We start from the raw sequence: 21,096 nt of genomic DNA, 5'->3' as shown, positions 1-21,096 counted from the left end.
GTTTTGAGTTTGGACTTGAAGACGGCTAAAGACAGGGCTAGACGTACAGGCTCGGGAAGTCTATTCCAGGCGTGAGGTGCATCACGATAAAAGGAACAGAGTCTTGAATTAGCAGTAGAGGAGAAAGGGACAGATAGATTTATCTGTAGAACGGAGTACTCAAGGGGGGACTTAGGGAGAGACAAGAGTGGAGAGGTACTGGGAAGCGGCAGAGTGAATGCACTTATAGGTCAATAGGAGAAGTTTGAATTGAATACGGAAACGAATAGGGAGCCAGTGAAGTGACTTAAGGAGAGGGCTAATGTGGGCATAGAGACTTTGGTGGAAGATGAGTCGCGCAGCAGAGTTTTGGATTGATTGAAGAGGAGAGAGATGGCTAAGAGGGAGGCCGGTAAAAAGTAGGTTACAATAATCAAGACGAGAGGTGATAAGAGTGTGGATAAAGTTTCTGGTAGAGTGCTCAGGATTTTGCTAATGTTGTAGAGAAAGAAACGACAGGTTTTGGTAATCTGCTGAATGTGAGCAGAGAAGGAGAGAGAGGAGTCAAAGATGACCCCAAGGTTTCCAGCTGATGAGACAGGGAGAATGAGAGTGCCATCCACCGAAATAGAGAAAGGGGGAAGAGGGGAGGTAGGTTTAGGGGGAAGATGAGAAGCTCGGTTTTGGCCATGTTGAGCTTCAGATGACGCTGAGACATCAAGGCAGCAATATCAGACAAGCAGGCTGAGACATTGGTCTGGATGGTGGTTGAGATTTCGGGGGTAGAGAGGTAGATTTGGGAGTCATCAGCATCAGTGGCGTACCAAGGGGGGGGGCGGTGGGGGCGGTCCGCCCCGGGTGCACGGTGCACGCTGCTGGGGGGTGCCACGGCGCGCGCTTGTCGGCTGCGACTTCAAATCGCTAGGCTAAATTCTCTCGTTCGCTGCAGCTCCCTCCCTCTGCCCCGGAACAGGTTACTTCCTGTTCCGGGGCAGAGGGAGGGAGCTGCAGCAAACGAGAGAATTTAGCATAGTGATTCGAACTCGCAGCCGACAGGCACGCGCCGCGGCACCCCCCCCCCCCCCCCCCCAGCGGCGTGCACCCGGAGGGGTGGGTGTCATTTCACCGGGGGGGGGGGGGCGCATTGGCTATCCGCCCCGGGTGTCGTCGACGCTAGGAACGCCACTGATCAGCATTGAGATGGTATTGAAAGCCATGGGATGATATCAGAGAGCCAAGGGAAGAAGTGTAGATGGAGAACAGGAGAGGACCGAGAACAGAACCCTGAGGTACACCGATTGGTAGAGGGATAGAAGTGGAAGAGGATCCACCAGAGTGAACACTAAAGGTGCGAAGCGAGAGGTAGGATGAGAACCAGGAAAGAACAGAGCCCTGGAATCCAAATGAAGACAGCGTATCAAGGAGTAGGCTGTGATCAAGTGTGTCAAAAGCAGCGGATATTACAGCAAATAACTTTTTTCTCTCTAACACCATCTGTACAAGGCTGTACTGTGAGATCACACTGAGAACAGCTACACATAAGAGGAATTTCACATTGAGTAGGTGAGATTGTCAGATGGTGTTACCTGCATAGCTACAGCATCGTCTCCACTCTGAAATCAAAAACAAAAACACAACTATCAGAGCATAGAACATCTTTAAGCAAAAGTTTGACAAACTTGAGAACAAAAACTTACCAAGTTCTGTACGAAGAGACTCTATATAAAAATATAAAGGGATAAAAGTTAGAGTTGCTGATTTATAAAAATGTTCTTCACTTTACTAATCATAACAAGGCAATAGTCAAAAGATTTGTCTGGGTAACTTTAAGAACATAAGAACAGCCATACTGGGTCAGACCAATGGTCTATCTAGCAGAGTATCCTGTTTCCAACAGTGGCCAATCCAGGTCACAAGTACCTGGCAGAAACTCAAATAGTAGCAACATTCCATGCCACCAATCCCAGGGCAAGCAGTGGCTTCCCTATATCTGTCTCAATAGCATACTATGGACTTTTCTTCCAGGAACTTGTCCAAACCTTTTTAAACCCAGATACACTAACAGCTGTTACCATATCCTCTGGCAATGAGTTCCAGAACTTAACTATTCATTGAGTGAAAAAATATTTCCTCCTATTTGTTTTAAAAGTATTTCCATGATTCTTCATTGAGTGCGCCCTAGTCTTTGTACTTTTTGAAAGGGTAAAAAAATCGATTCACTTCTATTTATTCTACAGCACTCAGGATTTTGTAGACCTCAATCATATCTCCCCTCTGCTGCCTCTTCTCCAAGCTAAAGAGCTCTAACCTCTTTATCCTTTCCTCATATGAGAGGAGTTCCATCCCCTAGGTCGCTCTTCTTTGAACATTTTCTAATTCTGCTATATCTTTTTTGAGTTATGGAGACCAGAACTGAACACAATAGTCAAGGTGACGTAGCACCATGGAGCAATAAAGAGACTTTATAGTATATATTATCCCTTTCCTAATAATTCCTAGCATCCTGTTTGCTTTTTTTGGCTGCCACCGCACACTGGGCAGAAGATTTCAGCGTATTGTCTACAACGGCACCTAAATCTTTTTCTTGGGTGCTGAACCCCAAAGTAGACCCTACCATCAGGTAACTATGATTCGGATTATTCTTTCCCATGTAAATCACTTTGCATTGTTCACATTAAATTTCATCTGCCATTTGGATGTCCAGTTTTCTAATTTCCTAAGGTCTTCCTGCAGTTTTTCACAGTCCACATGTGTTTTAACAATTTTGAATAGTTTTGTGTCATCTGCAAATTTAATCACCAGATCATTTATTAAGATGTTAAATAGCATCTCTTGAACCCTACCCCAGTACAGCTCCCTGTATCACTCCACTATTTGCAAGATCGGGAAATACGAGAGACAGACTCTGATACACAAACATGTGTGCTACGATATTTTCAAAGTTCTCCTAAAGCATTTAGGATTAGGAGATAACACTGAAGAATTCTCCAGTTTTTTCACAACAAATTTTAAGGATAGCTTATTCCAGATAACAAAATCTTAGAGAATTACTACAAGCACACAAGAAGAACATTGACAAAGAATAACTGGGACATTCACCACGTGGACAATGTAAATCATGTCCAATTATGCTACAAACTGCAAAGTTTATTAATTCAGGAGATTCAAAAATATATATCTTGAAATTCCGCACTAACTGTATTAGTAGTTATGTTGTATATACTTTAGTCTGTCCATGCTCTAAAGTACATGTGGGAAAAACCATTCGATCTTTGCGAACACAGTTGAATGAACACAGGTTTAACATCTTACATCACAGGCTTGGGGCTCTGATGGTGTCACATTGCATACAACAAACACATAAATTGGAGGATTTCAAATGTTGTGTGATTGACAAAATTAAGGAATAAGAGGAGGGGCTAGGGGATAAGATTATTACATGGAGAACAATATTGGATTAATAGACTCCATACAATTAAACCAGAGGGTCTAAATATTGCTATAGAGTGGAAAGTGTCTTTTTTTTACCAATCAGATACTGGCCTTATCCAATTAGACACCAGCCTTATCCTTATTGGCAGACAAATATTAGCATCTATTTAAATCTCAGAGGCCATTTTGGAATAGGCATTAGTAAGAAACTAGAGACTGGGGGAAGGCTGACAGTCACTCACACGCGCATGGTTCGGAATATGGTATCACCAAAAGAGGGAAGATAGGGTATCCAGATAGTGAGGTTGCAAAATAGACCATAGTAGATCAGGAGTCCTTAAATAAAAATAAAAATCAGACAAAAGATTGCAAATTAATACAGTCAAGTACTGAGCATGATGTAAACAGGAACAAAAAACAGTTTGAAATGTCTATATGCGAATGCCAGAAGCCTAAGAAATAAGATGGGAGAGTTAGAATATATTGCACTGAATGAAATATAAGATATAATAGGCATCTCTGAGACCTGGTGGAAGGAGGATAACCAGTGGGACACTGTCATACCGGGGTACAAATTATATCGTAGTGATAGGGTGAATCGAATTGGTGGAGGGGTAGCATTGTATGTTAAGGAGGGCCATGAATCAAATAGATTGAAAATTCTGCAGGAAACTAAACACATCTTGGAATCCCTATGGATTGAAATTCCATGTGTACAGGAGAAAAGAATAGTGATAGGAGTGTACTACCGTTCGCCTGGCCAGGATGAACAGATGGATGTAGAAATGTTATCGGAAATTAGGAAGGCTAACAAACTGGGCAACACAATAATAATGGGTGATTTCAAATACAAAAAATCTTCCAAAATTCTACCTTATATATAATATGTTTGGGGGCAACTACGGCAGGTAATAATGAAAAAAAGTGGAGAAAAAAAAGACTTCAGAAAAATCGGAACTTCCTCGTTTTTAAAGGACACGCCTTTTGTTTAATGAGGAAACCACTTCCACCATATGTCTTCACACAAAAAAACTCCACTATATCAAATTCACAAAAACACTGCCTTAGTGCCTCAACAAACAATAATTATAGAGACTGAACTTTCAAAAAAACCACTTGGAATGGGTACTTATCTTAACTGACGGTGTCTTCACAATTCACTTAAAGTCCAGCCTGTACCCAACAAGGTTCCTTGAAATCCCAACAGGGAAGCCCTGTTTCGCTAAAACATAGCTGCTTCAGGGGAGTTTCTCTTCATATCCAACATCTCCAAGCTCATGATGTATCACACCGTCTCCAACTTTCTCTGGCGCAATTACCCCATTATTGACTAGGTAGGGAGGTAAAATTCCTTGACGAAATCAAGGACTGCTTTATGGAGCAGCTGGTACAGGAACCAACAAGAGAAGGAAAAATTCTAGACCTAGTCCTGGTGCGGGAGATAATGTTGATGGGGCCACTTGATAACAGTAATCATAATATGATCAGATTTGATATTAGCTTTGGAGTAAGTAGAAACAGGAAATCCAATACGTTAGCGTTGAACTTTCAAAAAGAAGACTATGATAAAATGAGAAGAACTTAGAGGAGCGGCTGCGAGGGTCAAAAATTTACATCAGGCGTGGAGGATGCTGTTCAAAAATACCATCCTGGAAGCCCAGGCCAAATATATTCCGTGTATTAAAAAAGGAGGGAGGAAGACCAAACGACAGCCGGCATGGTTAAAAAGTGAGGTGAAGGAAGATATTAGAACTAAAAGAAAATCCTTCAGAAAATGGAAGAAGGAACCAACTGAAAATAATAAGAAACAGCATAAGGAATGTCAAGTCAAATGCAAAGGCTGATAAGGAAGGCAAAGAGGGACTTTAAAAAAAAAAGATTGCGATGGAGGCAAAAACAAATAGTAAAATTATTTTAAGGTATATTAAAAGCAAGAAGCCAGCACATGAATCGGTTGGACTGCTAGATGACCAAGAGGGGCATAATCGAATGCAAACGCCTATCTCTATGGGCGTTTATCTCCGAGAATGGGTCCGTGAAGGGGCGGACCGAACCGTATTTTCGAAAAAGATGGATGTCTATCTTTAGTTTCGAAAATACGGTTTGTGCCAGGCAAATGCATTGGGTGTGGGCGTTTGAGCTGGGCGTTTTAGTTTTTCAGCAATAATCGAAACCGAAGCGGCCCAGCTCAAAAACGAACAAATCCAAGGCTTTGGGTCAAGGGAGGGGCCATGATTCGTAGTGCACTGGTCCCCCTCACATGCCAGGACACCAACTGGGCACCCTAGGGGGCAACTGTAAAAAAATAGAAATAAACATTAAATTACCTCCCAGGTGCATAGCTCCCTTCCCTTGGGTGCTGAGCCCCCCAAACCCCCCCCCCCAAACCCACTGCCCACAAATCTACACCATTACCATAGCACTTAAAGGTGAAGGGGGGTACAGTGGGTTTTGGAGGCCTCCCATTTACCAGCACAAGTGTTACAGGTAGGGGGGGATGGGCCTGGGTCCATCTGCCTGAAGTGCACTGCGGTACCCACTAAAAGTGCTCCAGAGACCTGCATACACGCAGACCTCTAGGACTTGTTGCTGCTGTATAACTTTGGCACACCAGTTTACACCTGAACACTAATCTCTCCGAAAACGTCCTTTATTGGAATAAGCACGTTTACTCACAGTTAACTGCAGATCAGAGGTTGTGGCCCACTGGCAACAAGTCTCCCTGGTACTGAGATTAGCAGTAGGTCAGAGCTGGCAGAATGCTGTACAATGCCCTCTTTCAGTCACATTCAAGGTAATAACTAAGTTCTCTAACGTGGTAAACACATGAAAGGGATCTAAAACTGGCTTACAAAAATGGCCACTACCTCATGGACTACTGGAAACAAAACTGGACACACTCTGACCCAGTTAGCAGGGGGAAAAGCACCATGGGAGTACAGCCTACCAACCACCAACATTGTGAGCATTTACCACACGCTAGTGGAATCACGGAGCCCAATACCCTACACCCACCACAATGCATTGCTGATGTGATTCTGCAGTGCGCATAACAGAAAAGGTGTCAAACTCACTTGAGAGCCACATCAGAACTAGGGAAAGGCTGTCAGAGGATAGAACAAATTCTGCTGTCATGGAGGTGGGTACGGCATAGAGGCTGGAAAAAAAAGTTTTAAAGTGGCATTTTTTTTTGGTGGGAGGGGGTTAGTGACCACTGGGGGAGTCTGGGGAGGTCATCCCCGATTCCTTCCAGTGGTCATCTGGGCACTTTTTTGGGACTTGTTTGTGAAAAAAAAGGGTCCAAAAAAAGTGACCCAAAATTGCGGTAAAAACGCCTTTTTTTTCGATTATCAGCTAAAGACGCCCATCTCTCCTCGGCTGATAACCACGCCCCAGTCCCGCCTTCACCATGCCTCCAACACGCCCCCGTCAAGTTTATCCATTTCCGCGATGGATTGCAGTTGGAAACGCCCAAAATCGGCTTTTGATTATACAGATTTGGGCGCCCACGGGAGAAAGACGCCCATCTCCCGATTTGGGTCGAAATATAGGCGTTTTTCTCTTTCGATTATGAGGCGGCAAGGGGTAAAAGGGGCAATCAAGGAAGCCAAAGCCATAGCGGAGAGACTACATGAATTCTTTGCTTTGGTCTTCACCAAAGAAGATTTGGGAGAGATACCGGTGCCAGAAATGGTATTCAAAGCTGACGAGTCGGACATACTGAATGAAATCTCTAACCTAGAGGATGTAATGGGGCAATTTGACAAATTGAAGAGTAGCAAATCTCCTGGACCTGATGGTATTCATCTCAGTGAACTGATAGAATTGAAATATGAACTTGTGGAACTATTGTTAGTAATATGTAATTTCTCTTTACAATCGAGTGTGGTACCGGAAGATTGGAGGGTAGGCCATGTAACGCCAATATTTAAAAAAGGTTCCAGAGGGGATCCAGGAAATTATAGACTGGTGAGCCTGACATCAGTGCCAGGCAAAATGGTAGAGACTATTATAAAGAACAAAATTACAGAGCATATTCAAAAGCATGGATTAATGAGACAAAGCCAACATGGATTTAGTGAAGGGAAATCTTGCCTCACCAATCTATTACATTTCTTTGAAGGGGTGAACAAACATGTGGATAAAGGCGAGTCGCTGATATTGTGCATCTGGATTTTCAAAAGGACTTTGACAAAGTACCTCATGAAAGACTCCAGAGGAAATTGGAGAGTCATGGGATAGGAGGTAGTGTCCTACTGTGGATTAAAAACTGGTTAAAGGATAGAAAACAGAGAGCAGGGTTAAATGGTCAGTATTCTCAATGGAGAAGGGTAGATAGTGGGGTTCCCCAGGGGTCTATGCTGGGACCGCTGCTTTTTAGCATATTTATAAATGTTCTAGAGATGGGAGTAACTAGTGAGGTAATTAAATTTGCTGATGACACAAAGTTCTACTTCAAAAGGATATCCTGTTTCTTGTGGGGTACCACAAAGATCGGTTCTATCACCAATTTTGTTCAACATATATATCAGCCCTCTTGCATTACTCATCCAGTCTTTGGGTATTAGCTTTTATTCATATGCAGATGATTTTCTTTTGATCCATTATGTAAAACCATTAGATATTGAACTAACACAAATTCAAAATTGTCTTGATGAGGTGGCTAGCTGGCTCAAAAAACATCATTTAATATTAAATACAAACAAGAATGTTACATCCTGGATTACAGGCTGTGAAACAATTCCTTCTGTAATACCTACACTATTTGATAAACAGTTTCCAACGGTGAAATCCTTTAGGTACTTAGGAGTCATTATTGACTCAGCTCTATCGTTTAGTGAGCAAATATCTGAGGTAGTCAAGAAATCATTTTATCATCTGCGAAAGCTGCGTTCAATTAGAAATTCAATTGATGAAGCTTCGCTATGTACCCTAGCACATGCATATATTATAACACGTTTGGATTACAGCAATACCGTCTATGCGGGACTTACTAAGACTAGCATAAAACGGTTACAGATGATACAGAATACTGCAGCTCGTATTACCTCTAGGGCATCAAAATATGATAGGATTACACCACTTTTATATCATCTTCACTGGCTTCCAGTTGAAGCCAGAATAAAATTTAAAATTCTTACGCTGACACATAAAGCCTTATATTTATTGACTCCATCATATTTAGCTAATCTTACCTTACCATACTCACCTACAGGAACACTTCGATCGCTTACAGATAACAGATTAGTAATTCCACCACCACAAAAGGCTAGATGGGAATCCACTAGGAACTCAGCTTTTTTCTTTCTAGCCCCTTCTTATTGCAATTGTCTTCCTAAAATTATTAGATTGGAAGCGTCCTATGTTCAGTTTCGTAAACTTTTGAAAACACATCTGTTTCAGAATACGTTTCATAATAATCTGGGATAAAAGGGGAAAAACAGGCAGAATGAATACGTAGTAAAAATAATATATTTGTTTATATAGTTTGTTATGAATGGTTGTCCATTGTCCACTGGTGTTAGTATCTTTTAGAATGGTTGTTTTAGTTCTGCTGTGCTTTTCTATCAAATCAATGGATTTCTTATATGTTTTTAAAACATGATTTTATTCTAAGATGTAAACCATTGTTTTGTGTATGCAACTAGAAACGGTATAGTAAATAAATAAACGATAAACGATATTCAAAGTTGTTAAATCACAATAGGATTGTGAAAAATTACAAGAGGACTTTACGAAACTGGGAGACTGGGCGTCTAAATGGCAGATGTTTAATGTGAGCACGTGCAAAGTGATGCATGTGGGAAAGGGGAACTTGAACTATAGGTACGTAATGCAAGGTTCCACGTTAGGAGTCACTGACCAAGAAAGGGATCTCTGCATCATTTTTGATACGTTGAAACCCTCTGCTCAGTGTGCTGTGGCGGCTAAGAAAGCAAATAGAATGTTTGGTATTATTAGGAAAGAAATGGAAAATAAAAGTGAAGATGTTATAATGCCTTTGTATCAGTCCATGGTGCGACCACACCTCGAATATTGTGTTCAATTCTGGTCACAACATCTCAAAAAAGATATAGTGGAATTAGAAAAGGTAAAAAGAAGGGCGATGAAAATGATAAAGGGGACGGTACAATTTCCCTATTAAGAAAGACTGAAGCGTCTAGGACTCTTCAGCTTGGAGAAAAGATGGCTGAAGGGAGATATGATAGAGGTCTATAAAATAATGAGTGGAGTGGAATGGGTAGACGTGAATCATTTGTTTACACTTTCCAAAATTTATAGGACTAGGGGGCATGCGCTGAAGTTACAAAGTAAGCAGCGCTGTACACTTCAATATGAAGAGACAGTCCCTGCTCGACAGAGCAGTAAATTTAATACCAATTGAAGAAAATGTTTCTTCACTCAGTGTGTAATTAAATTCTGGAATTCGTTGCCAGAGAATGTGGTAAAGGCAGTTAGCTTAGCGGGGTTTTAAAAAGGTCTGGATGGCTTCATAAAGGAAAAGTTCATAGACCATTATTAAATTGACTTGGGGAAAATCCAGTGCTTATTTCTGGGATAAGCAGCATAAAATGTATTGAATTTTTTTGGGATCTTGCCAGGTATTTGTGACCTGGATTGGCCACTGTTGGAAACAGGATGCTGGGCTTGATGGACCTTTGGTCTGTCCCAGTGTGGCAATACTTATATACTTATGTAAGAAGAACTCACAGGTTAAACATAAGGGTAAGAGATGATCTAGCAGCGGTCTTGTTTTATTTATCACTGAGCAGCTGCAAGTACAAAGAATCCTTGGTACCACAGAAGTTAATAATGCTAAAATTTCTATGTATAGGGTACTCTGGTGGCTGCATTTATAAGACGTTCCTGATGAAGCCTTTATGAAATGGTGATGCACTGTAGAGCAAGGCAGCGCATATACCCTGATAAATTCTCACTGCAGAATGGATAAGCACAGAGTAATACAGAATACTGTTATATAAAAAGATAACAAGAAATAAAAATTGAGTGAAATTGGAAGCTTTTTTTAGGACTGGTTAAGAAATTTGCCCAGTCATTAGTCCAAAGTTATACTGAGATGTGACTGGAGCCTTTGAAGTCCTTTTTTAAAATTTTGGCTTATTTTCAGTTACTTGCAAAGTTCTTTGGTGTCATATATAGAACTCCCTCCTATATGCAGGTACTTTCTATGTCCCTAGAGATCTCAGACAATCTAAGGGCCCCTTTTATCAAGCGCGCGCCAAGTTCCTCTTTTACTGCAGAGTATATAAGGGAAGTCTCTATTTCCTGCAGGAAATGGCCATGCAGCCATTTAAGGGGGAGCCCTTACTGCAACCCATTCAGGTGGTGGTAAGGGCTCCTGCGCTAACCTGCCAGATATGACAGCATGCTAGGGGTGGGAAGTACTGCCGGGTTGCTGCAGTAGGCTGGCAGTACTTCCTGTTAAGTGAGCGGTAAGCCCATGTTGGGCTTACCCCCACTTAGTAAAAGGGGCCCTAAGTTTTTGTACCTGGGGTAATGGAGGGTTTAGTAACTTGTCCATGGTCACAAGGAGTTGCAGTGGTCACTTCCTGTTTCCGGAAGGGCGGGACCAGAGGCAGAGCTCACACAGATGCGAAGGCAGTGTGAAGCGCCGCTCGCCTTCAATGCTGATGCCAGACCCCAAGGTAACAATTTTAAAATTAGAGCCAACACGCAGAAAGGTGAGGGTCTGCCGGAGGACAGGTCGTGCTCGCAGTAGGAGGGGAGACAGAGAAGGAGGGAGGTGCGGGGGCGTGGAACTTGTAGGAGAGGGGGGCATGAAAGTCGCACGGGAGTGGAAGGGAGGGGAGGCGTGGAACTAGGAGGGGAGTGGAAGGAGGGAGGGAGGATCACCCTAACACTACACGGCTTCACTGCCACACTGCCACGGAGTCAGCTTCAGAACGTTCCGCTCTCGACGTCATCACGTTTTGACACGAGGACGGGACAGAGAGAGATGGTTACAGAGTTACGAACCCTACAAACCCTTCACTGCAGTGTGCCACGGAGTCAGCTTCAGAAAGTTGGAGGTGCAAATTATTATAGTAGACTATTGTTGTTTCAGATTGTAAACCACCTAGGCCTACGTGTTAGTTAAGGCGGTATATCAAGTTACTGTAAATAAATAAATAATATATAAGGGATGTGGAAGGGTGCCACTAAACCCCAGGGATTTATTTTTTTTATTTGATAAAAGAGGTTTGGGTATTGGGGTAGACAGGGGGTGGACCACTAGGCTTTACCAGGGAAATGTATAGATATGTGGGTGGAAGGGTGGGGGGCCACTAGACTAACAGGGAAATCTTAATGTGGGTAGGGGGATTGGGTCAGGAGGGAGGTGGGATGTTTTATTTTTGTTTATAAATGTCATGCACTGACAGGAGGATAACATTCACCAATGAACTGTAGATTACCGCCATGATTTTAATATGGCAGTAATTTGCATATTCTTTGAATACTGCATCCCGTGGTCTTCCCGCAGCAGTACTTTTGTGATAGAGCTACGGCTTGCTGCCTTTGCCCCTAAGTGAGGAGGAAATTGAGAGAGGAATACACTTAAAAAGTTAAGTCTCACTGAATATCTGGTTAAAGTTATCTGGTAATACTTTGTGTATTAGTGTGAGCACCTTGAATTTAACACACCTATTTATGGAAAGCCATTGTAACTGCATAAGTACAGGGGAAATGTGATCAAATTTAGATAAACTCGAGACATCTGTGTACCTAACAGAGCTCCAATGAACTCCAATGTCTGGACCGAGACAAAGTGGGACTTGGGATAATTGATTACAAACACCAGTAGCTCCAGCACTTGAATAGTCATCCACATGGACTGTAGAGCGCCTGCCTTCACCAGCCAATCGTCGAGATAAGGGAACACATGCACTCCCAGCCTGCATAGCGATGCTGCGACAACTGCCAAGCACTTTCTGAAGACCCTGGGCGCAGACGCGAGGCCAAAAGGCAGTACACAGTACTGAAAATGCCGAGTTCCCAACCGAAATCGAAGATACTTCCTGTGAGCTGGGAGTACTGAGATGAGAGTATAGGCATCCTTTAAGTTCAGAGAGCATAGCCAATCGCTTTTCTGAATCATGGGAAGAAGGGTGCCCTGGGAAACCATCCTGAACTTTTCTCGGACTAGAAATTTGTTCAGGGCCCTTAGTTCTAGGATGGGATGCATCCCCCCTGTTTTCTTTTGCACAAGAAGTACCTGGAATAGAATTCCAGCCCTTCTTCCCCTGGTAGAACAGGTTCGACCGCATTGGCCTTTAGAAGGGCGGAGAGTTCCTCTGCATGAACCTGCTTGTGCTGGGAGCTGAAGGACTGAGCTCCCGGTGGACAATTTGGAGGCATAGATTCCAGATTGAGAGAGTGTATCCTAACCGAACAATTTGAAGAACCCACCTGTCGGAGGTTATAAGAGGCCACCTTTGGTTAAAAAATATCAACCTCCCCCTGACAGGCAAGCCATCCGGCACAGACACTTGTTTTGTGGCTATGCTGCACTGGAACCAGTCAAAAACCCATCCCTTGCTTTTGCTGGGGAGCCCTAGGGGCCTTGGGCGCATGGCATTGATGAGAACACACATGTTGGGACTGAGCCTGAACCAGCTGCCGAGAAGCAGGAGTGTACCTACGCCTGCTATAGGAATAGGGAGCACTCCTCTTCCCCCAAAAAAACTTCCTAGAAGAGGAGGCAGTAGCAGAAGACGTCCGGCGGGAGAGAGAATCCATGGCGTCATGATGCTTTTTGATCTGATCAACCATGTCCTCTACTTTTGCTCCAAAAAGATTATCCCCCGGCAAGGAACATCCGCCATTCGCTGCTGGGTCTTATGATCCAGGTCAGAGACACGCAGCCATGAGAGTCTGCGCATCACTATACCTTGAGCAGCTACTCGGGATGCCACATAAAAAGTGTCGTAAGACCCCCCTGGCCAGGAATTAGCGACACGCCTTTTGCTGCCTGACCACCTGGTGAAAAGGTTCGGCAAGCTCCGGAGAAAGTGCTTCAACCAAACTGGACAGTTGCCTCACCGAGTTCCACAAGTGGATGCTCGTGTAGAGCTGGTATGTTTGGATCTTGGCTGCAAGCATAGCGGCCTGATATGTCTTTCTCCCAAAAGAATCCAAGGTCCTAGACTCTCTGCCTGGGGGCGCCGAGGCATAGTCTCGTACTCTTGGCTCTTCTGAGAGCAGAGTCCACCACCATGGAATCGTGAGGTAGTTGGGCCTTCACCATTACTCGTTCTCCAAGGACTCTGTACTGGGACTCAGCTTTTTTGGGGACCACTGGATTAGATAGAGGGAACGACCAGTTTCGCATAAGAACTTACCTGAGTGTGTTATGCAAGGGGGCCGTTGCAACCTCTGTGGGCGGAGAAGGATAGTCCAAGACCTCGAGCATCTCGGCCCTGGGCTCATCCACAACCTCCATAGGGAAAGGAATGTCCTTAGAAAAAAAAAAGACTCTCAGGGGGAGACATCCTTCTTTCAACTGGTGGAGTAGGATCAGAGGGAAATCCACATGACTCTTCCTCCGAAAAGTATCTGGGATCCTCCTCTTCCTCCCATGAGCACTCCTTATCGGTGTCAGACAAAAGCTCTCTAAGAGCAGCCCGCACCCGAGCCTGTCTCGACGTCGAGGATCAACGTCCTCAAGGGGGATGTTGAGAAGTCGACCCCTGCCTGAACTGCGGCAATGCTACCTCCACCGATGTCGAGGGGGAATAGACCCGAGCGGCGGCCAACCCCGATGCCGGGGACCTCACCACAGGCGAAGGCCCAGATGCTGCCTCCACAGTTGATGCAGAAGGCGCATTCACCCCTGGCATCGACACAGAGTGGCACAGCAATCCCTCCAGAAGCTCTGGAAGAAGGGTCCTGATGCGCTCGTCGAGAGCCTCTATCGGAAAAAGCTGCGGGGCCAGTGTAGGAGCCGGTGGCAGAATCTGCTGGGGCTCAAGAGGTGGTACCAGGCTGCCAGAAGACCGACGCATCAGAACCTCCTGTATAGAGGGCAAGCGGTCCTCTCGGCGCAGACTCTTAGGTGCCGAATCACTCGGCTCCCCGGAGCTCTCAGTACCATGCTTGGAAGGGGAACGATGATGGTGCTTCTTAGCCTTCGCTCAACGCCCATCATCGAGACTCCTGGGTACAGATGAGGAGGACATGGAATCCACACGCCTCCTCAGGGCTAGGTTTGACGAAGGCCGGTCCCAGGGGGCTTGCATAGCAGTAGGCCTCGAGACAGGTGGAGACCCACTCGATGCCTCGCTGCTTCCAACGCGTTGTGGTCTTTCGGCAGCCATTACCTGTGCTTTCAAAGTCGCTGCTTCCCTTGATGTCGATGTCGAAGGACCGGACCAATCAGCCAAAAGTTTTTCCTGCTGAGCCTCCCGAGACACCTGGGTCCGTTTTTTCATCAAAGGGCACAGCTTACAAGCAGCTGGCAGATGATCGGGCCCAAGGCACTGGAGACACTACGCGTGGGGGTCAGTACCCGAGATGGTCCGGTTGCAGCGAGTACAACGCTTGAAGCCGCTGGGAGTCCTCGATGACATGGACGGAAAAATAGCGGCTGCGAAATTAAAGGTCTCGATCTTGCCAGAGAAAAGGGCACAAAAAGGGGAAAAAAGACCTTGCCGAGCAGCCTAACAGGCGGCCGCGACGAAAAAGAAAAGGAAACTTAAACAAGTGAATAAAACTAAGAAAATAAGGGAAAAAACTTTTTTAAACAATATTCTAGAAGAACTAAGACTAGAAGGGTAAAAGACAAAAGGGAAAGCGATGAAACGCGAAAAAATAGTCTCCTGGGCCTAAACTGAGTGCCTTGAAAAAATAACGTGCCACCCAAGACGCGGTCAAAAAGAAACTGTGGATCTCATGCGGCGGGCGGGAAGCTGTTCGCACGACGCAGCGTTCGAGAAGTTTCTTTCTTGCTAGCAAAGATTTTGCCGGTCTTCTGGGCCGTCGCGGACAACGACCCAATTGTGACAATGATCAGCCTGCTTGTCCTCGGAGAATGCCTGTTACACCTCTAACAGGTCTTTGTGCTCTGAATCAAGAAATGTATTGCTAGACTCAGGTAATGAGTGAAAGATTATTTATTTATGCATTCTTGTATCCCACTATTATCCAAAAGCTAGTTTCAGTTCAAAGTGGCTTACAACTACATTTGAAGTAAAAAGGGCTTCTGTAGTTTGTGTAATTATTCAATAGAGTTTGTGGAGAGATAGATTCAGCGGGCGGGTAATTGGTAGTTTTGTAGTTAGTTGTAGAACTTTTTTGGAGAGGTTTTCATTTCTTTCCTGAATTGGAGGAGGTTTGTGATGCATCTTATGGCTTTTGGTATTGAGTTCCACCATTTGGAGCCCTGATAGCTAAATCCTGTTGTGTATATGGTTTTGTAGGTAATGTTTCTGCAGTTGGGTAGGTGTAGTAGCAGGCAGTTCCTGGTTTCTGGGCTTGCATTTCATGTCCAGCATATATTCGGGTGCCATTCCAAATAGTATTTTGAAGATTAGGGTGCTTGTTTTGAAAAGTAGTCTTGCCTTGATTCGTAGCCAATGTAGTTTTTCTAATAGTGGGGTTGCTCTCTCGTATTTTGATTACTTGAACATCAGTCTTGCTGCCGTGTTTTGGACTGTTTGTAAGGATTTTAATGCGTTTTCCTTGCACCCTACATATAATGCATTACAGTAATCTAGTTGCAACAATATCGTTGCTTGGACTAGTAGCCTGAATGAGTGTTTAGGGAAGTAGTTTCTTATCCTTCTCAGTTTCCATAGTGTTCTGATGCACTTTGATGTAACTGCTGATATTTGATTATCCAGTGTTAGGTGTTTGTCGAAGATGATTCCTAGTATTTTTAGTTGTGATTCGATTTGGTACGTTTGTTGGTTGATCGTGAAGTTTTTGTACAATGTAGGGTTGTGTGGGCTGGATAGAACCAGGAATTTGGTTTTGTCTCTGTTCAGTTTGAGTTTGAACGTTGTTGCCCATTCTTTCATGAGGTCCAGGCCTTTTAAAATTTTGTTCAGTATGCTTGTGGTGCTGTTGTAGAAAGGTATGAAGATTGTGACATCTGAATAAAAAAAACAGGTTGAACCCCATTTGTTCCAGCTTTTTACTGAGTGGTGCCATCATGATGTTGAACAGTATTGGTGATATTGGCGATCCCTGTGGTACCCCGCACTCAGAGATCCATGGGGCAGATATCTGGCTAGACATTTTTACTAATAGGATCTGGCCCTTGGGAAGCCATTGAACCAGTTTGCCACTGCCCCGCTTATTCCCATGCTGTTGAGCAGACTTAGTATGGGTCTACTAAGTCGAATGCACTCAATATATTGAATTGAAGTAGTAATATGAAGTAGTAATATGTGAAGGATTGAAAATTTTGTCAGATATTCTGTTAGTTGTTGTGTTACAAGACCCTCCATCATTTTGGTCAGTAGTGGTATTGAGGACACTGGTCTGTAGTTCATTATATCGTGGATCTTGCTGGTTGCGTTTTTGGGGATAGGTGTGAGTACTATGTCACCTTTGTCTGTTGGGAAATGGCCTAGTTCAAACATGTATGTGATGTGTTTGGTGTAGTACTCGGTGAACCAGTCCAGTGGATTCTTCAGCATGTAGTTGGCAGAGGCGTAGCCAGGTTTTGATCTCAGGGGGAGCAGACTATACAGGCTGTCTCTGTTGCGTCCTGCCTACAAGGAAACAGTAAGTTACATCAGGAGGCAGGACACAGAAGAGGTCCCTGGACTGGCCAGAGCAGGCAACCTGTCTTCTTAACTTCAAATAAAAATATTCAAATCGAGACCATCACCTCAGGAATAGCACACCTAGTCTTTCCACTGCCAGACACCTTGTTTAAATCAAGATGGGCTTTTGTTTGTGTGGTGACTACAGGATGTGAAGAACACTACTCTTGAGCATTTTTATTTTGGGTGACAAGGCCCTTGCCCCAGAGCCTACTTTCAAATAGGGCTAGACACTTTGTGAAATAACACAAACCCCTGCAAAAAGACACCCAAAACCTATACTGAAAACTTAACACACCCTAACAGCCCTAACCCACCTATGAAAAGACAGTGCTATAAATATTACAGTGGGACCTAGAGAAGTGTTTCCATAGGTGGTCCTGGAGTACCCCCTTGCCATTCAGGTTTTCACACTATCCACAATGAATCTGCATGAAAAGGATTTGCATATAATGGAGGCAGTATATGCAAATCAATGTCATGCATATTTATTGTGGATATCCTGAAAACCTGACTGACAAGGGGGGTACTCCAGGACTACCCTAGAACACAAAACTTGCCACACCATAACAGCCCTAACCCACCTATCAGACGACAGTGCTATATATAGTACACTGGGCTCTGGAGCACCAATATACCTACTATTCGGAAACTGGAACAAGCTGCACCATTACACATTCCTACACAGATACTACATGCTAGCAGAATCCTTCACCTCAGTCAAACATGCAGAACATGGACAGACCCTCATCTATATAACATAAGAGTAGCCATACTGTGTCAGACCAATGGTCCGTCTAGCCCAGTATCCTGTTTCCAATGTGGCCAACCCAGGTCACAAGCACCTAGCAGAAACCCAAATTGTGACAACATTCCATGCTACCAATCTAATGCAGAATATGGAGCCACAAAAAAAAATAACAAAAATTGAAATAGAGACCCCTCCCTGCCCAAGGAAGCCAGACTCTAAACAGTGCAATACTGGTAAAACAAAAAGAGAGAGAGACATGCATTTTCTCCTGTACTTTGCAAAATAAAAATAGAAAAAATGTACATTTTACAAAGCAGGTACATCTCAGTCCTTACAAAGTATTAAATAAGAATAATTTTTTCTACCTTTGTTGTCTGGAAATTTGGCTGGTCCCAGTCTTTTTTTCCATGTTCCATGAGTCATCCTTACAAATTATTTTCCAGGTTGGCCTTTCCATTTCTTCGCTTGCCTCTTGTCTTCTTCCTTTCCTTCTCTACATCTGTCTCCAAGTGCACAATCCTTTTTTTCCTCTGCACCACTATTTGTCCTGTCCAGCATCTCCCTTCTGCATTCTTTGTTCCTATCCTATCCCCAAGTTCAGCATCTGCCCTTTCTGTGTCCCCATCTCCCCCCTTTTTCAGCACAAGCCTATCTGGTCTCCTTATCTCCCCCTTTCTAGCATCTGGTATCCCCACCTCTCCCCTTTTCTAACATTGTCCTGTGTCCCCATTTTCCCAGCATTACCCCCGTTACCATCTTCCCCGTTTTCCAGTATTACCTCTTTGAACCCATCTCACCCCCTTTTCACCATTGTCCCTATATCCCCCTTCCAGTGGTGCCCCTCTGTGTCCCTGTCTCCTCTTCACCTTTCCAGTAGTGTCCCTATCTCCTTCCCCCCTTTACTGAAAAGGAGGGGGATAGGGACACAGAGGAGCAGTACTGGAGAGACCCTATCTCTCCCCCTTTTCCATAGTGCCCTGTGTCCCCATTTCTTCTTTTTCTAGCATTGCCTCTTTGTGTTCCAGTGTCCCTACCCTCTCCCTGTCCAGTATTGACTCTGTGTCCTTCTCCCTCCTTATCCAGAATTTACTATATCCTTCTCTCTCCCCATGTTAACCTTCTTCCCCATCTCTTTCAGCACTCCCCATCCTCCTTAGGGCCACATATCTCCCTGGCCTGCTCCCACGGTCCATCCTCTGGCAGCTCCAAGGAGGTTTTAATAGACAGGAGACCAAGTGACGTCAAAACGGTAAAAAGAATTAGGCCAGCCTCAGTTTCCCCTACCCCGCGCAGCTGTCATCGCCGCATTCTCAAAAGATAGCAAGCAAATGTATGAGTTGCTGCATCCACGTTGTCACTCTTTATTATTGGTAGCATTTGTATTTAAGCTCACTTATATTTTCAAACATGTCGATTTGTGCAGTATACGGATGTACACAGAAGTATAACAGAATAGATTTTCATAGGAAGAGTAGTAATAGGTTATAAATTGTAATCAGTGTGTCATCTGGAGGGGCTGGTTATAGGGACACTCTAGCATGTGTTATATGTAAGCCACACTGAATCCGACTTTGCTTGGGAAAATGTGCGATTTAAATGTAAAAAAAATAAATAAATCCTTTATCCTCCACGACACTGCCTATCCTGCTGGATAGTGATGGCACAAGGAAAGCAAGTTTGGTCCAGGGAAGACTAACTCAAAATAACTTGTTCCTTAGCTGGGCCCTAGTATTAGCATATTAAAAATGCAACCATACCATGCCTCTGTGGCTATGTTCCACTAATGTCACACAATTAACTGGATTTCTTGAAAGAATTATATAAACGTAGGATGCATGACTAGGGACACAAACATATACTTATTTATCCAATATCACAATTCCTCATGTACTGCCACAAAACAACTTTTTTAGGGTGGATAGTGTTCCTTTTATTATCGACCAGATAGAGATAAGAGTTTTCAGTTTTGGCACAGTATAAGTCATCATAAGAACAAAATATAAGAAAACAAATGGACTGCATTAGGGGCTTATTGCCCATTTATATTTAAACAAAAGAGATCTGCATGAAACAAAATATTTAATTTTATTTTGACTTATAAAATCACATGCCCCTGAAACATGTTCAAAAAACAGAATAATCAATTTGTGTATCTAAAAGGTAAACTTCTACAACACAGATGAAGATGTGATTCCATGTGCCCCAATGAAAGGAGAGTTTAATTCTGCTTCCATTTAATTTCAGTATATTCTATCATCTGAAACAGCTTTAGCATTTTTACATATGGACCAACAATAAAGAATGACAATGTGCATGCAGCAGATTGTAAGGTTGCTTGCTTTAAACGTCAACAACGGCTGCGCGGGGGGGGGGGGGGGGGGGGGGGGGGGGGGGGAAGAGTGGAAACAGATTACCAAAATTGGCTTCACCCTCTCTTCTGCCTGTTTCTCCCGTCCTGTCCGCGTGGTCACTTTTTACATTCCTGAAGCCTTCTCCGTCTCCCTCCTGCGCAGCACTGGCGATTCGATTCACAGTCAGCCTTCTGCCAGCATCGGGGCCTCTCTCTGCGGAAAACAGGAAGTTGCAATAGAGTAGGCGTGACGCGCCTCAGGAGAGAGAGCCCCCGCCGCTGGCAGAAGGTTGACTGTGAATTGCCAGTGCTGCGCAGGAGGGAGCTGGAGAAGGCTTCAGGGAAGTAAAAAGTGACCATGCGGACAGGACGGGAGAGACGGCCAGAAGAGGACTCGGGAAGGAGGGAGCATTAAAAAATATTTATTTCCACGAGGCGCATAGGCGCCATTTTTTTCAAAACAGCTGTTTAGGGGAGCGACCGCTCCCCCTGTGCCCCACCTAGCTACGCCACTGGTACTTGGGGCAGTTGTCTAGTAGGCAGTATGCAGGAGCATATTTTGTCAGTAGTGACTGTACTGTGTTTAGATGGGGTGGTGTGAAAGTGGTCCATATTCTGTCTGCCGCAGTGTGGTCGTCATTTGTTTCACAGTCTTGTAGATAGTCTATGATAATTGTTTGAGGTTTTACAAAGTTGGATCTTGTATTAGCTATTTTGTTTTTGAAGTGCTGTGCAAGCTCATCTGCAGAAGGTGGTATTTCAGTTGTCGCAAGTATATTCTGGGTTTTCAGTAG

General features: G+C 44.0%; 1 protein-coding gene across 5 annotated transcripts in view; it reads right to left on the bottom strand.

Moving 5' to 3' along the window:
• LOC115466357 (butyrophilin subfamily 1 member A1-like) overlaps positions 1-21,096 on the bottom strand; it is a 94,703-nt gene that overhangs the window by 20,406 nt on the left and 53,201 nt on the right. For all 5 annotated transcript variants that reach the window (XM_030197543.1, XM_030197542.1, XM_030197545.1 and 2 more), the window contains 2 exons: positions 1,677-1,697; positions 1,566-1,592 (listed from right to left, as the gene is read on the bottom strand). In XM_030197543.1, the coding sequence (XP_030053403.1) occupies positions 1,566-1,592; positions 1,677-1,697 (48 nt within the window). The remainder of the gene's footprint in view (positions 1-1,565; positions 1,593-1,676; positions 1,698-21,096) is intronic.

Source organism: Microcaecilia unicolor, chromosome 3, assembly GCF_901765095.1.
Source record: "Microcaecilia unicolor chromosome 3, aMicUni1.1, whole genome shotgun sequence".
Lineage (NCBI taxonomy): Eukaryota > Metazoa > Chordata > Amphibia > Gymnophiona > Siphonopidae > Microcaecilia > Microcaecilia unicolor.
The sequence above is the reverse complement of the archived record's forward strand: the minus strand, read 5'-3'. Positions and strand labels throughout refer to the sequence as shown.